This window comes from Armigeres subalbatus, chromosome 2, assembly GCF_024139115.2.
Source record: "Armigeres subalbatus isolate Guangzhou_Male chromosome 2, GZ_Asu_2, whole genome shotgun sequence".
In the NCBI taxonomy this organism is placed as follows: Eukaryota; Metazoa; Arthropoda; class Insecta; order Diptera; family Culicidae; genus Armigeres; species Armigeres subalbatus.
In genome coordinates, this window is record NC_085140.1 from 322,146,295 (window position 1) to 322,164,192 (window position 17,898).

Consider the following 17,898-nt stretch of genomic DNA (forward strand, 5'->3'; position numbering starts at 1 on the left):
CGCTGATATTAAGGTCATTATCTTTCAAGAGTAATTTCTGAAGAAGGGCCTAAGTGTTTTTCCTAACAATTTATTTGAAAAATCGTAACTCCAAAACCACTCCAAATAGAGAAAAAATAGGGTTACAAGGTTTAAAAATATGCAGCGAGAAACATTTTTTTCACAATTAATAACAAAAAATATCAATCAAATTTAAATTCCAAAACAATCATAGTATTTGCGATTTTTTCCCAATAAGATACATTAAAACTAGAGAAAAAAGCCAACGTTTCAGGATCAACTCCGGTATGGAGTTGTATTTTTTAAATTTTGAGAATTCACTGTTTGAAATGAAATTTTATGATGCATTATGATTGATGAATTAATTACTGGCTACTCTCCTAAACCTAACTGGTTTAGAGATATTTTAGTTGTTATGTCACTGTGGTGAATCTTCTTAGGAAACACTCCCGTTTTAGAAATTTTTCGTATGTAAACTTTAGAATGGATTACATTGGCTCACAACCGTCATATTTTCAGCTGATCGCAGAAGTATATTCAAACGCAACAGATTAGGTAATGTGTTTCATTATTTTCTTTCGAGTTTACAACAAGATAGTTAACAAAATGAAAAATAAAACAGCTTCACAACATAGACAGACAAATAACCATTTCATTACATAAACTTTGGCTATTTCCGACTCATTATTATTAGGTACAAGAAAAGTCAAAACTCAAGTTACGTTTGGTGAAGCATGTCAGCGACTACCACACAGCCACAGCATTGGGTGGTGCGGCAAACACACGTCTGGTCTCAGCTTTGTTTGCCACCGATCTGAATAATTAATGTGATTGGTTTCGATTTTGTTCCCCGTAGTAATTATGACCCTCAGCCCAACGGCTTCTGTCGCTTTTTCCCGCAAACAACCGCAGCAAAAGCAATCCTGACAACCGGGTGACATCGCCCGGGTGGGGTGGCATCGACTCCCAGTCTCTATCCTCAATACGCGGGTGGGCCGGGGAGTGACTATTATCAAGTGCCTCGCCGGTAGTCCTCAAGTTTGCCCCGGATGATAGCAACAATAGCATCAGCAACGTTTAATAGGTCTCATTTGAGCGCTGCTTCAGCAGGATTATTCGGTGGGGGAGGTAGTGAGAATCAATGCCGGAGTGGGATGTATTTAATAGACTTCGACAAAAGTCAGGTTGATATCCTGTGCCCTCCCTCACATACACACGATACTGCACGAGGTCGGTTGACGCGGCGGAAAACTATGCCGCTAACTGAGGAGTGGAACGGGAACAACGGATGTATTGATCGATTATACTTGGCTGTTATTATACACAAGTTTTTTTGCGGTTACCAAGCGAAAAAGGACATGTTACAGTCGGAACGTGCCGAGCGCAAGGGTTTGGGAGAGTGGAGTGCTTGTGGCTGATTTCCAGCGTGTCGCGCTGCGGCTTCGATTCGAGCACACCATCAGCAGGCCAAGTTCGTTAAGTTTGGTTCCGCGCGGGCACACAAGACGGTCGTAAACATGAAGCCCGACTGTGGGTGTAATCTGGGAAGGGAAGTCTCGAGCAAGGTGGCGAGAAAGGTAGGAGACACTTGGAAGAAGATTTGGAATTGAAACTGTGCCGTCACGAAATAACGGTTTTCAGGCGACTTTGGAAGAAGGAAATCACTCGACATTGCTAGGTAAATGACTAGTTCTGTGGATGTACCGTACGCTGTTCTATGCGCATTAGAATGTAAACTTACATGCTAGTGAATCTTTTTATTGAAATCCATTGTACTATATTTGAATCAGTGCTAGAATCTTAATCTCTAGCCAATTATTCACAGCTAATCTTTGAAAAGTCTACCTTATCTAATAGTGGATTTCCAGAAATGTTTAAAAATAAAAGAGAGTGAATCATGTTTAAATTGAGAAAGTTAGTATCCGTGAGCACTATAAGAATAACGTACAACCATATTTAGACTAGACTGATTTTTTGCCAAAAAAGAAACCCGTAGAAGCAGTTACTACTACATTAGTAATACCACAAGCGTACAAAAAACATAAAAAATATAGAAAGTCTGCCATTTTCAAATCCCATATGTACCTCCTTCCACAAATGCCATAACAGAAACGATTGATAGAAAGTAAACAAAACACATCTCAATTTCCGCTAGGATGGGTCAGCGTTTTCGTTTTCCACATTTCCGCCTTTTCCAACACTCCTTTGACTGCCGAGGAGACGCGATAGGAACAACGACCAATGGAACTGTAGTTTAGCGATACGATGCGAATCAAACCTCAACAATTTCTTTGTTTTGATTCCACTTCAGTCGTCCGCTTTCTCCGATGAGTCTGACGATAGAATGTAGCTCCACTATGCTATCACTGAATTCGGAAGTGTTTTGTTCTGCGAAAACGGGAAATTCCTCCCTGTCTTAGAATCATCGCCATATAATAGATCCCATATAGAAGGGGATTGTGATGCAAAAGTAGGCACGATTCTACTTATGGATTGGTCATCAGTAAGTGTAAAATGAGAAAATCAATAAATAATTCTGGATTTGAATTTGCATGTTTGAGAAAGACACTCAAATTTATCTCATAAAAAGCAAAAAAAGTGTTATTTGTAGACTTGAACGAATATTTACGAGTGGCATATTTTCCAACGCTGTGTTTCAAACCACTTCCCCCTGATAGCGTGTGGTGACTAGCAGTATTCGAGCGTAAGAGCGTGGAGGGGGACACGTTGAAAGAAAGTTGGTTTTAAGTCTGCGAATAGAACGCACGATTTCATGCGTTGAAAGTGCAATTTTCACCCTCGATTGAACGAAGATGACGACTGTGGAGCCGAGCATGAAGCGTTCCAGTCTGGAGTCCGCACAAGTGGTAATTGTGATCTAATTCAGTGGCGATTGAAATCGGGATGAATGAAGAAAATGGAGGGAGCACGACCGAGGATGGAAGCAGAACAGAGATTGATTCATTTCACAAAGATTGTTTAATTAAGATAGAGATCCATGACAATAGATGTGGAAGCGGGAGGACTTCTTAAGATTGATTGATTCGTTCATTGCAAGAAGCTTGACAAGGGCTTCAGAGTTCCGCAAATCGTTTGATTTGAAAGTTGAACTGCTCAATCTAGGGAAGAAAACAAAAAGAATTAACTCAGTGAGATACCGTATTGGAATCGTAAATAAGCCTACATCTGCTAAAACACGCTCATATTTCCTCAGCAGTGGCTTGTTATCGATGATCCTACACTCATACTTCAACTCTGCGTTCTCTTTCCTAAGCTGCTTCTTCTGCTCCAACAGCCCACACAAATACTGCCGATGTTCGTAAATCGCTACCTTCAGCTCATTCAAATCGTCCATCTTGATGAGGATCTTGTTCTGGAAGGCATACCACTTCTCGCGCACGTGGGCCGCCTTCGAGATATCGCTCTCATACTGATTCCGCGCCTTGATCATCTGCTTGCTGGTTTCGTCGATTTTCTCCGTCGTACGACTGACCTCCACCTGCAGATCGTGCAGCTCTTCCAGGCGGATGTTTTTGATTTGGAGATCCAACAGGGCATCACGGATTTTAAGATGTTCCAGCTTTTGGAAATTGGAGAGTAGTTTGCGGCGGTTTTTCGAAAGCGTTGACCGAACTGCAATCATCTGATCGAGGAGAGATTCGATAACGGGCATGGGTTTAGATTTCCCCGCTTTGTCCACAGTTGAGACTCCTAGTTTGAGCAGTTTTTCACGAGTTTCTTCCATGCATCGGGTATATTTCGGTAGCAATTCATCATAACGAATTTCTAAGTTTTTCAAAGTGGCCGGAGAACAGTGACTTGACGATTTGGCCTGAAGAATTTTGTTGACAATGTTACTTTCGATTATAAAAGTGGAACAACAAAAAATTGCTCGATTCGTCCCAAGTCACTGCTGAGTGCTGACCACAGTCGACAATAGTTGAAGACGAGCTACATGTATATCAGACCCATAGCACCCAAAAATACCTCGAGTATAGTTTCCTTTGAAAAAGCTTCAGGTATTTTACTGATTTTGCGCAAACTTTGAAGAATAAGAGACTCCTGTTTGATGCGCGACTCTCGGCTGAAACGTGATTTTGAAAATAAACTGGCCACCGAAATCTTGTCAACGCTAGCTGCAGGCTGTATTTCTTCGCTGCGCTGCTGTTGATCGATCCCAACTCCTGAGCTACTCAAGTAGCTTTTTGAATCAGTAGCTATGTGACAAATGCGAAGTTAAACATTTTATTTTTTCTATTCGAATATTATAAAATACTTTTTTTGGAATCGCCGAACAATGCTTTTACGATGTCAAAACTGGAGGAAGCTTGAATTCCAGAAAATATTTCACTTTGAGACATTGTCTCTGACACTCGTTTACTCCATCAATCGCTATGAGGTTGCTATGATATTGTCGGCGTAGCACCAAGTTAGAATTCGGAAGTCGGGACTTCCGAACCGAACTTTCTTCCGAAGTTTTATTTGTCAAACTAATTGATGCGTTGTTTAGCGCATCTTTAGGCGAATCCAGCGCACTACTTCCGAAGAAGGAAAAGTTGCCTGTATCTGGAGAAAAATCCAACTTCGGTATAAAAAGCGGTAAAAATTTATTCCGGATAGACAATATACAGTCGCCTCTCTACATCTAGAGATCGAGGTATGGAAGGAAAATTGAAATGGGTACTAGATTGAAAAAAGCTCGTTGCTATGAAAAACGACAATAAAACAAATGTCATCTCTTGTTGTTCATGTGTTTGTTATTGTCCGAAAATCGTCTAGTAGCCTAGAAATATGAATATATCGACATACGGAGAGAGAATTCTGAGCAAAATATGACCAGAACACATCGAGATAGAGAGATATCGAGATAGAGAGGTTATCGAGATGTAGAATGCCCAAATGTGTGTAAGTCGAAGGGACCGAGAAAACCATCGACATAGGGAGAGATATCGAGATATAGAACATCGAGATGTGGAGAGTCGACTGTATTAGGATTATCATTATTACGAACATTCATTTCATTTATTTAGTCTACATCTAAACAGATAATGCTGAATCAACAATTTGACGCCACAATACACGGTTCGAGGCCGCATCTCTCCATCCTCGAATACGCCCCACGCTCGCCAAGTCGTTTTGCACCTGGTCTGCCCATCTCGCTCGCTGCGCTCCACGTCGTCTCGTCCCTGCCGGATCGGAAGCGAACACCATCTTTGCAGGGTTGCTGTCCGGCATTCTTGCAACATGCCCTGCCTATCGTACCCTTCCGGCTTTAGCTACCTTCTGGATACTGGGCGAGCTCATGGTTCATTCTTCGTCGCCACACACCGTCTTCTTGCACACCGTACTGAAATGAATTCCCTCAAACATGTGCACTTTACAATCCAATCATATTCAAAAATAGGTGGTTGAAATTCAAAAGATTACCATCCATAATATATGAAAGTCAAAGCAACTCGAAACATTTCGGGCTCAAGAATTCTCCTTGAAATCTTTCTAGACGCTCCCCTGGGAACTTCTTAATTCCTCCGGAAAGTTATCCACAAATTCCTCTGAAAATCATTCGAAAATCTTTCTCATGTAATTATAATTCCTCCTTATCTAGAAACCCCCCACTATTTTTCTTAAGGAATTCATGAGGCAATTCCTTGAAGATTTCTTTTCTTCTCTCCAAAATTTACTTCTAGACATTTCTTCGGCTATTTTTCCAGAAAAATCTCCGGCATATCCTTTAGGAATGCATTCGAGAGTTCCTTTAAGAATACATACGGAATTTCCTCCCCAAAATTCCACCCGAAGTTTCTTCAGAAATTTATGATGGAAATCCTCCTTTCCTTCGGAATTTCTTCTAAGAGGTTCTCCAGGCATTTCTCCAGGAAATCTTCCTTTAATTCCTCCGGGATAACTTTCAGGATTTTTTCCAGGAATACCTCCATTAATTCAATAGCAAAATCCTCTAGGATTGCATTCTGGAACTTTAAAAATTTCTTCAGGAATTTCTCCAGGAACTCGTCCAAGTATTTCCCCGAAAATCTTCCAGGTATTTTTGCGGGAAATCCTTCAGATACTTTTCCAGGAATTCCTTCAGAAATTTTTCCGTGGAATTGTCCTAGAATTCTTTCCGGACTTCACTTGAAATTTACTCCAGAATTTCATTCGGAAATTAATTTGAGAGTTCCTCCAGGATATCTTCCAAGAGTTCTTCCAGGAATTTCTTCAGAACAAACCCCCGGAAATTCATCCGGTAATTTCTACAGCAATTCATCTGGGGATACCTACGTCTGAGAACTTCTGCATTTATTCCTTCAGGCTTTTTTTTCTGAGAATTTCTTCAGATATTTCTCCGGAAATTTCTTCAGGAACTTCTCCAAGAATTATTTCAGGACTTCTTTGTGGGAATTCCTCCGGAAATGCTTTTGGGAGTTGCTCCGGGAGCTCCTCCAAGAGTTTTACCAAGAGTTCCTCCGGGAATCCCTCCAGGAACTTCTCAGGGAATTCCTGGAGGATATTTGGCAAGAATTTCACGAGACATGGGATTTCGAAAGTTTCTCCAAAAAATCAACTCCGGATGTTCCACCGGTTATTTATCTGGAAATTCCCCCGGAGTTCCACCTGTACTTCCTTCGGGAATTCATTTAGGCTTTCTTTCAGGAAATTCGTCCAGAAGTTCATCGGAGAATTTCTCTGGGAGTTACTGGGAGTTCATTTGGGAGTTCTTACGAGAGCTCCTCCAGGATTTCCTCCGGAATTTCTTCCTGTAGTTCTTCAAGAAATACTGCAGAAGATCCACCGGCAGTTCTTCCGAGAATTCCTCTGATTAATTCTCCGGGAGTATCTTCAGAAATTCCTCCGGGGGTTCTTCCGGAAATTACTCTGGGAGTTTTTCTGGGAGTTCCTCCTCAGAGGAACACCCGGAAAAACTTTCGGTGAAACTCTTGGAGGTATTCTCATATAAACTGCCGGTGGATCTCCAGGGGGAATTTCAGGAGGAACTCCTAAAAGAATTCCTAGAGGACCTCCCGGAGGAACTCCCAGAGAAACTATCGGAAGAACTTCGGGAGGAATTTCCAGCTAAATTTCTGAAGAAAGCTTAAATGATTTTCTGAAAGAGCTACTGGTGGAACTCCCTGAGGAATTCCCGGATGAATTGCCGGTGGAATTCCCGGAGGAATTCTCGAAGGAACTTCCGGAGGAAATGCCAGTGAGAGTATCAGAAGAACTCTCGGAAAAGATCTTGGAGAATTCATCTTATAGACAAATCTCGTCTAGCTGAAACTTTTGTAGGGGTATATAGCTGGACCATCATCATCAGAGGACCTCCCGGAGAGTTCCCTGAGGAGCTCCCAGAGAAATTCTCGGAGAAGCTTCTGGAGGAATTTCTATATAAATTCCTTAAGAACCCTAAATGAATTCCAGAAAGGAAGCCTGAATGAATTCCCGGAGGAAATTCTGTCGAATTTTCAAAGGAACCCCCGTAGAAGCTGTCGATAGATCTACCGGAATAATTCTCGGAGAAAATCCTGGAGCAATTATTGGAGGAAGTGCTGATGGAACTCCTGGAAAAATTCCCGGAGCAACTCCCGGAGGAATTTTCGGAGAAACTCCTGGAGGATCTCCCAGTGGAACTCTTGAAGATTCCACCGGAATTCTTTCAGTTTCCACCGGAATTCTAGGGCCCACCTAGGTGGGCCAACGAAGGACTGCACCTTAATAGAGTAAACGATCGATGTTGGACGGCAAGGAACGAATACCTCCGTTCACGACGACTAGAAACAGGGTAACCGTCAGAACCAACTCTTGGGGCCCACATGTTCCCTCCTCTGGTAGGTCATCGATGTCTGGTTTCCGATAAATACTTGGAAAGAACGCCCCATGAGAAAGTTTCGAAAAACTGCTGAAGCACAAAGGGGGTCTATGTGCGTTTGAACGCCTTACAGATATCAAGAGAGACAAGATAGGCGTGTTTTTTCTGCTCCAAGGCGTCAAGAACATCCACCAAACTGGCGAAGTATGAACCTGAACCCATTCTGTTCCCGGGATGGAAGGCATGTTGTCGGAAAACTAATCTTCCATCAGCTTATAGCTTCTCCCCAGCAAACATTGGAGGTGAGTGAAGCGCTTATTAAGCCAAAATTGGTCTTCTCCAGCTAAATAACTGGCTTATTCATCAAAAAATGTTTGTAGAGTCTAGTATTCCGCGGTTAATCAGCCTTTCAACGAACTTGGTCACGCAAGAGGTCTGCGAAATCAGCTGGTATTTGGAGACACCTTGAGACTTTTGGGAATTGAGATGATGTGACTGCGAGCCGCCACTCTTCCGGAAAGGTTTGGTCGGACCAGACTTGGTTGACCCAATTGAGGATTTTTACAGAGGGGGAGAGGGAGGTTTCTTGATCTTAGGGTACCCGACCCCATGTGGGATTGATGATTCCCCTTTATTCCGATTGCGAAGAACAACTCAGCGGTAGAGAAGGGTTGCGTTGGTTGACCAGGGAGTCCATTGAGCACGGTGGGACTCAAAATTCTTCTAGCGTTGACAATCTGAGTAGGACAGAACTCGGAACTCGGCAGGATAGCCTCTTACCCATGCTGGGGATGAGAAACATTTCCCAAGAGTGTTGATAACTTTCGGAGGATTAGAACGGTGCGATCGTCCGCATCAAGATGACTCTCCCCAGGAGTTCGGCGGTTGATGGGGACTGCTCCATGGAGTCAAGGAAGTCCTATTGCGTTCTTTTGGATTCTTGGTTCACGTAGCGGCATTAGTAGTGCTTTTCTTTGAAAAGTTGCAACGCACTTATCTTTCTCGGATGACCAGCGGGATGCCTCATAGGGAAACGGTGGGCTTTCTTTCTCGCCTCAACCGCCCGACGTGTTTCGTCCGACCACCAGCGCTGGGCAGCTGTACGTCCCGGCCGAATGCTAGTTTGTGGGATGGTATCCAAGACGACTTGGGCGAATTCGGAAGGTGTTGCCAGGGAGCATATAAAACTCCCAGTCAGCAGCATCATAGCGCAATCGTGGCCTCCGGGTGATGTTAGGAGGGGAGTTATGGATTGTGATTATTATCAGGAAGTGATTACTTCCAAATAGGTCGGATGACACTTTCCACTGCAACACAGGAAGAATGGTCAGGCTGAATGGCTGTTGACAAGGTATATGAACCATTGTTGAGCGACATCAGTTTGATACGATGTGGGACCTTGGGTGTGACTCTTAGTCCCAGAAGGGGACCAGCCTAGCCCCAACTGCTTAGTCTGCCTTGTCCCAGTTCGTATTCTCAGTGTTGTATATATCTACGGATTGGTCTCTGGGAGGAATCTGCTTTCCTAACTTACCTTAAACACTGGGGTAGAACTCAAAACAAGAACAAAAGGGGACTAGAAAATTCGGCTCAAACAAACAATTAAGAATTATACAATTCAATGTTTGCCTTTCTCGTATTTTTAACATTAAGTTGATTTAGAACTTAGCTGTCAAACCTTGGTCGACATGCGGTTGGCGATTTGACTTCTGCTGCTTGATAGCTTGCTCTTAACTCGATCCTTGAACACGGGACCCTTTTTAATATGTGACACTAGGCCTATTTTAACGATTGGCCAACAACTGTTCCGCGGATCCGGGGAATGGCACCGAGTGCGCACTTTCTTTTATGGTCAGGAATCCAAGCGAGCCACGACACTTTCCGTTGGCAGGTTACAGATTTGGCGAATTGTCACGCAATTCTACGGCACCGGAAAGGACCTAACCTGCCACTTCTGACCAAATCACATTAACTGCAGTCTTTCGTACCACTCTCGCTTAGTCATTGGGTACGTTAACAAACTTAGCTGACCTAACGCGACCAGCACTTGCTTCTACGCGTGTCGCTCACTGGCTGTTGTGGTGCGGTCGACTTAAGTTCCGTACGGAATAAACTAATGTCCAATTATCTTCGGTGACGATGTCACTGTTCACTTCGGATGAATGTGTCGCGGCCGAGCGAATATCCTTAGGGCATCCGTCAAATATCTGAATTATCGTGGGCTGTGTACTCACAAGTATGTCCACTGTCCAGCAAGAACATGTGGCACTAGTGATGCATAGGCAAAGTATCATCAATTCGTATCTAAATTGTCTTTTTTGTTTATCCCGTTCTGTCAATCGAGTTCACATTTAGAAAATGATGGCCACATATGCATTCATAAACCGATTGCTTTGATCAACAGTTTCATTTGGATTTAAATAACTCATGCTTTTCGCCGAAAGTTTTAATTTTAATGTCATTACAAACTGCTGCTACCACAGAATGTTGGCGGTTTTAGAAAAGGCAAACCACACGGAACTACCGATACGCATAACAGCGGGCGGCAAGGTCGCAGATAGTCACTCCTCCGGATCGAATAAAAAAAACTTCCAACTCCAATGCTTTCTTCTGGCTTATTTATACCCAGCCCCGAGATCGCATTTTTAATTTGGTTTCTTCGCTCAACCGTCATACCAAATCATTATCGCCGGTTGTCGTTTTTTTTGGACTGCAACCCGCATAGCACAAACATTTTAATACAATAATTACATATGGCTGACGTGACGATCATTAAAATTTGAATCTTAACGAAAGAAAACAAGAACATAATATAAACATTTTATTTGAACAATAATCTACTACTCAACTTGTACGCCAGCTATTAAATATTCAAAAAACGTTCTCTAAATCACGAAAACACAGAGCCTTAACATTTATTATACATTTAGACATTTTCATACAATATGACATATAAAAAAATACAATCTATTTGGTGAGCTTCATTGACCAAGCGTTTAAGGCAGTAAATTCTTACCTAGGAAAGTGACTGGTTACATGGTCAGCCGACATGAAAGCTTCCAACAAGGTGACACCACGTGGATCCGACCTTGAACCACCCCAGGCCGGGTAGTGCACGATTATATCCCCCAACAGCAGGAAGGGGGATGTTAACTACACTGACTGGTACTGCTACCTCGGAGACGATCTCTGACCACTGGAAAAGACGGAGACGATCTCTGACCACCTCGTTGGATTCCAATACGTCAACGTGAATTTCCCAAAGTATGTCTCTTGCCACTGAGCTGAATGCCGAATGTTGACCCCTACTTTGATGTGCCAGTCGTACCTTTGCTCCAAACTGGTTGAAGTTATGGACGAGGTGGATGACGTATCGCTGATGTTGCCGAGGTCAATCCAAACATTGCGGTTGGTTGCGATTGGTTTCCAAGCAGCACACATGTTGTAAAGAAATTACAGTAACTCATATACAACCAAATTTGGTCATATTTCAGTTGCTGCAACCAAATCATGAATTGCGCTACTCGGGTTTCAGGTTCTAAGATGCCTCGACTACCCAGAACAAGCTTTGCCTCAAGGGAAATGGTAGCGTTGTTTTTTTTTGGCGCATTGGAGATTGTGGAGAAGAAATTACTGACGATGGGGTTGAAGATTTTGATTTAACTTGGCAATAGAATTGCTTTTCTATTTACTTGTTAACCACTGAGCTTTAGGGCACTTTTGAGATCTTTCGGGTACAGGGATGTGTTTCTCTTCGAGGTGCTTGAAATATCTGACGTTACCGGAGGAAATGTTGGTTATTTTGGGGATTTCTTTCGCTTCTGGCTTTCTGGGGCCTGGACCTCTCTAAAGTTCGACTCGTGAAGGTCTGGTGGGTGAAAACGGTAGTTTCCTCGGAAGAATAAACGAACGAAACAGTTAGGGGTCGGACATATGAATAGCAAGGGAAAAATTCTCCACCGTTGGGGCTTCCTGGACATGAGTATTCCTCTCAATAAAGTCGGTAATTTTAGCTATTAGCTTCTCCAGAGCTGCTTTTTCATCTATGCCGTGCATTTCATCATAGCGAAAAACTGCGAAGAGTCTTCTGTTAATGGTTGGAATAGTTACCACGATCAGTTACCACTACTTGAGTGACCTCTAAATACAAAACATGGTAAATTCTACAGAATTTCCGAGGTAATCCTGAAGAATTTCCCGAGTAATTCGGAACAATTTTCTTGAGGTCAATCCTCACGGAATCCAAAACTAAATGAAATCTCGTTTTCAAGGGCACAACACTTAATACGGATGCAACGCACCACTGTCATATTTTTATTATTTCAGCTTTGCTGCGTCGCAGCATGCGTGAAATAATAAAAATGACAATTGTGCATAGCTTCCGTTTCGAATAGAGTTCTCTTGAAAACGCTTTCAGTTTTAGATTCCGGGAGGATCAAGGGGAAAAACAGGAGAGTTTCCCGAGAAAAAATGGGAAAATTTTCCGGGGATCATTATCATTATCATGATTGCTGAGCACCCCTGGGGTGCATAGGGTCAACGCGTAAGATCCCCATTCTGGAAGGTTGCTTGTTTTTAGCCTTAACCTGCACCGAGGTCAGATTTCTATCGACTTCCCTTATTGTCGCGCTTATCTTTTTCTAGACTCTCGCGGCAGTCTTGCTCTCGCAGGCTCGACGGCGAAGGTAGACGTCAAGATAGCCGCCGGGTTATAAGATAGGGATAATTTTCCCTCCCAAAACAAAACCACGTTCTTTTCGCCAAATGACAGCAGTGTTCGATTGTATAAGTGAAAGGCAACCGGAGTCACTGCGTACATGGAGAGTGTTTATCATGACAAGTGCATACGGTGGGCAAGATTTTTTTTGACACTGTCGTGTTTAGTGACTGTTGCGATTACCTGAGAAGCAGCCAGCAGGAAGCCGCAGTATTCTATATTTTCTCGAGATGCATAATATTATTTCATTGAGTCTTCGTCATCTTCGTTATCCTTTTCCTTCTGTAATCTTTTTGGAAACATGGAGTACGGTGAAGAAGTAAAAATAAACATTTTCTCATAATAGCAAAGTTTTCCTATTTATTTCTTCCTTCATCCTAACTAACTAAGATGTGACCGGAGCCTGCCATTATTGGTTTTAGTAATCATTGCGATCGCTGCCAATGTAAACAACTAACGGTCGAGTCACCCAAAAAACAAATCTAATAAAAATTGTATAAAAAACTAAGCACATACAATTATGTAAGGTTTTGTAAGCTTTGTACACAGATACTTTATTGCACACCTCGTTGTAGGCAAGACTCTAGAATGGTTGTCAGTTGTATTAGACGAAAAATTTGCAGTATAGGGCACTGCACGGAAAGATCTCTTTCTCTTTCGTTCTTCATAAATTTTGACGTTTACTGGCCTTGTTGTTTTCTAATTTCTTTGCAGCGAAAAAGAGACAAAGCAGTCCGTGCAGTGCCCTATACGGTGTGTAACAATATTCAGCGATTGTTAGATGGACCATCCATTCGTGTCAGAAGCCCTTTTTAATAGATTTGAGACACGTAATTTGTTCAACCATATAAACATTACATCAGTCCTTCTATTGCGCAACCCTTGCCGCAACCCATAATTACCCACAAATCATCTACATCGATCATCTCCCCACCATTCAAACGACCTCAATTAAATGTCCTTCCCGACAATCGACGATAAAAACACGTTCATTACGGATAACGACGACTTAATTAAATCACTCCACAATCGATAAATCATTTAGCTCCGTGCTCCGTGACAAAAACGCTAAACACGACGTAACATATGTTCCCATTAGCAGTGCACCGCCGCACCACTTTGCCGCCACCGCGAATATCCCCTTTCTCAAATGAGTCCCGCCGCTTATCTATCGTTATCCATCGTTTTGTCATTTCACGACCGATTCTCATGCATGGCGCGTAATGACCAACACCCTCCAAGCGATTTCCACCGCACTGCTGTCCGGATTCCGAAAGGACATACGTGGTTATACGCTCCCCCTGCCTGCCGTACTCTGCTGTTTTGTTGTCGTTAACTAGGATCAAACGCATCACCGACTAACGACTATACGAAGACGCCTAATGCCCGTAATCATGATTGTCCAGTAGTGGAGGCACTGATAGTGCAAACAACCATCTACCTCGCTAATGTCAATGAAGAAGAAGACCTCCTACAACAACGCTTGACGACGACGGTCTAATGAAAATATACCGCAAACAGACTGTGTTTACGGTCGTAAATTATCTCCAGACGGGATAATTAGAGGGCGACAAGATGTTTTTCTTCGCATGGTCAGTCTGCAGCAAGTGAGCCATCAGGAAGGAATCAACTTCATTAAGATTGTTGAAGGAGATACGACAAGATGCGGGTTATGATGATGATAGTGATCAAATGGCGTTGAGAGAAAAGTTTGTCCTGATTCTTGTGAATATATTTTTATTCTGCTACAGGGAAAGTGTTAGGTCAAATAGGGTCAAACAATGTTGAGATAATAAAATAATGGGTAATTGGGATTCAGGTGTACGTGAAGTTTGAGATATTGTCCTTGACTAAAACAGTTGATTTTTTTTCGATTTTCGTGGTTAGTTTGGATGGTTGGAGTCATGGGTGGCGAGATTTATGTAAATGCATATTTCCTGCAGCATACTGGGTTCCTCTTCTTCACAGTGCAGTATAAACTTGATGTCGCAGTGGAAGTTAGAAAACAGAAAATGTCTTAGTTTGTCGACCAGGCTTACGGAAGCTGAGGGAGAGAGAAGCCAGCTCAATAACAAATCGTTATTTAGAACCACACGGATTTTTTTTCTCGGCTTCGCAGTCTCTATGCAGTTAAGCAACTACTTATTATCTATTTACCGACGTTTCGATGTTATATTACATCTTCTTCAGGGATTTAGAAATGTATAGCTGTTATCGTTTGGAAAGCTCTGTTCGTTATTGGGTCATCTCATCACTATCTTATAACGAACACACGATTCCACTGGGCAGCAAGTCACTCAAAGCTGTGCTGCTTGGGTTCCACGACGTTGACAAAAACAAATGGGTAAAACCTCTGTAAAACAGTGGATTAAAGCCTTCCAACATCTACAACATTTTCTGATTTTACCGTGATCTATCAGCACCTGCAGAACGATTCAACGTCCTTCAAGAACCTCCAGCTGATCCAGGTTGTAGGACCGCAGCACAGTCATCAAGAGGACAAACCGATGAACCATTACGTTACTCAATTGCATGATCTGTCTCCGGTTCGGCCATAGAACTCGGAATTATTTCATGAAAGCTCTATACACTCAGTGCAGCGGAGACCATGGAGTCGAAAATATTAACAGATAGAAGAAGCAGACTGAAGCTGTGGTCCAAATGTGGGCACAAACATCGGGCCACCACGAAAGCATGCCCGGAGCATGCGGAGTTTTACGGAATCTGCCAGAATGCCTCCACCAAAAATCATCCGACCCGAAACTTTTAAGCCCCATTTGACAAGCGAAACTTCTCTGCTTTCGCACACCATCGGCAACCGATCCTGATCCTACTGCCGCTACTCCTCAAGTCACCAAGTCACTGCAGTCTAGCACTTTTATAATATACGCCACGAAGAATCAATAACTTTGAACGCACATTCCTCCAAATTTGCTCTAAAAGATTTTTGCTTTTTACTGTACTTAAGTAGGGGAAGAGGCCCCAACACACCCCCCGAGGCAAAACCCCTTTTGTGGTTTCCCTCATACAGTCGCCTCTCCACATCTCGATATTAAGGTCACTCCTGACGGAATCCAAGATTAAAAGTGTTCGCGTTTTCGGGGGCACACCACTCGATTCAGAGGCGGCGCACAACTGTAAATTTTGTTGATTTAGCTTTGCTGCATCGCAGCATGCGTGAAATAATAAAAATGACAGTTGTGCGTTGCTTCCGTATCGAGTGGTGTGCCAATCCAATCTGAATAAATTTCAAATCCAATCCAAATTCAATTCAAATCCCATCCAAATTCAAACCACATCCAATCCAAAAAATTGACAAAATTTGTGACAAATACACTGATGGAATATAAAGCAATTTATTATGATTTGTCCAATCTAACGCGAACTCATTTGTATCTAATTTTACAAAGTGAATGCATTTGGTACCTGGTGAGTCGCAAGCAATTTGGGATTCTGCTAGGTGGGTCGCATGTCTAGAAGTTTGGGAACCTCTGCATTGGAGAGCCAATATGAATAATTTTTAAAATTTCTTATTTGTGGTGATAAACATTATTATTATTATTTATTCAGACTAAGGCCGAAGTGGCCTGTGCGGTATATAAGAATCTTCTCCATTCGGCTCGGTCCATGGCTACACGTCGCCAACCATGCAGTCTACGGAGGGTACGCAAGTCATCTTCCACCTGATCGATCCACCTTGCCCGTTGCGCACCTCGCCTTCTTGTGCCCGTCGGATCGTTGTCGAGAACCATTTTCACCGGGTTACTGTCCGACATTCTGGCTACGTGCCCGGCCCATCGCAGTCGTCCGATTTTCGCGGTGTGAATGATGGATGGTTCTCTCAACAGCTGATGCAATTCGTGGTTCATTCGCCTCCTCCACGTACCGTCCGCCGTCTGCACCATAGATGGTACGCAGCACTTTCCTTTCGAAAACTCCAAGTGCGCGTTGGTCCTCCCCGAGCATCGTCCAGGTCTCGTGTCCGTAGAGGACTACCGGTCTAATTGGCGTTTTGTAGATTGTCAGTTTGGTACGGCGGCGAACTCTATTCGATCGGAGCGGCTTGCGGAGTCCAAAGTACGTACGATTTCCAGCCATGATGCGTCTCCGAATTTCTCTGCTGGTGTCATTTTCGGCAGTCACCAGTGAGCCCAACAGGGCCGGATTTATGGGGGGGCCGGGGAGGTCGTGGCCCCGGGCCCCCACAAATCTTATGTACCAAAACCAACCTTTTTTGTACATTTTGGGGCCACATACCGTCGGCCCCGGGGCCCCCTTCCGGCTAAATCCGGTCCTGGAGCCCAAGTACACAAATTCTTCTACCACCTCGATTTCGTCACCACCGTTGCAAACTCGCGGTGGGTGGCTCACATTGTCTTCTCTTGAACCTCTTCCTATCATGTACTTCGTCTTCGACGTGTTGATGACTAATCCGATCCGCTTAGCTTCCCTCTTCAGTCTGATGTAGGCTTCCTCCATCTTCTCAAAGTTACGTGCCATAATATCTATGTCATCGGCGAAACCAAATAGCTGGACGGACTTATTGAAAATGATGATAAACATAAAACGGAAGAATTTTTTAAAATGCTTTTTTTTACGTAGGACTTACGTCTTTCTTTACTATAATGGGTGTCATTTAAATTTTTGGAAATCGAGAGCGTTACGCTGAAAGGGAAGATTTCGAACATTACTAGCGCCTTTATCTTTGGGGCCGTACACTAATTACGTAAGCAATGTTTTTGGGTTTTTCAACCCCCCTCCTCTTATGTAAGATTTTTCGCATACAATTTTTTTTTTTTTATTTATGAGTGCGTGTTGGCTCTTGTTTCGGACGGCAGAACGATCGCGAGATTTGCCGAAATTTTGTGTTTTGCATTGCGCGGCCGGTAATAAAGTTAATTGGTTCAGTGCGTGTTGGCTCTTGTTTCGGACGGCAGAACGATCGCGAGATTTGTCGAAATTTTATGTTTTGCATTGCGCGGCCGGTTATAAAGTTAATTAGTTCAGTGCGTGTTGGCTCTTGTTTCGGACGGCAGAACGATCGCGCGATTTGCCGAAATTTTGTGTTTTGTTTTGTTTTTCCTTAGGACGGTTCGTAAGTAAATTGATGAATATATTTTATTATTTTTACAGCATATACTGTTATTGACAAACGCTCTATATTGTCGAATAGAGCTCCCTATTATTCACCTTACCCACTAACCCAAATTTTCCTTCCCGAGACATCTATGAAGGTAGTATGGGTTCCCTGCATCTTCACTAGTAGATGTTGAACTAACATTCCTTCCCTTCCTTCCGTGATTGTAAGGACGTGGCCAGGTATACAACTGTTACTGTATAGGAAAAGGTACTAATCCCAAGTACCAATTTGCGACAA

The 17,898-nt window shown here is 43.0% G+C and overlaps 1 protein-coding gene and 1 long non-coding RNA gene across 2 annotated transcripts in view; both read right to left on the minus strand.

Annotated features, from left to right (window-relative positions):
• LOC134212678 (uncharacterized) overlaps positions 1-17,898 on the minus strand; it is a 296,428-nt gene that overhangs the window by 114,075 nt on the left and 164,455 nt on the right. The window lies entirely within an intron of this gene.
• Positions 2,973-4,412, minus strand: LOC134216829 (uncharacterized). Its single transcript, XM_062695623.1, has 4 exons — positions 4,277-4,412; positions 3,988-4,217; positions 3,185-3,832; positions 2,973-3,119 (listed from the first exon to the last, which is right to left on the minus strand). Exons 1-4 carry the CDS (start codon positions 4,359-4,361, stop codon positions 3,075-3,077), a joined length of 1,008 nt encoding a protein of 335 aa, XP_062551607.1. The 5' UTR covers positions 4,362-4,412; the 3' UTR covers positions 2,973-3,074.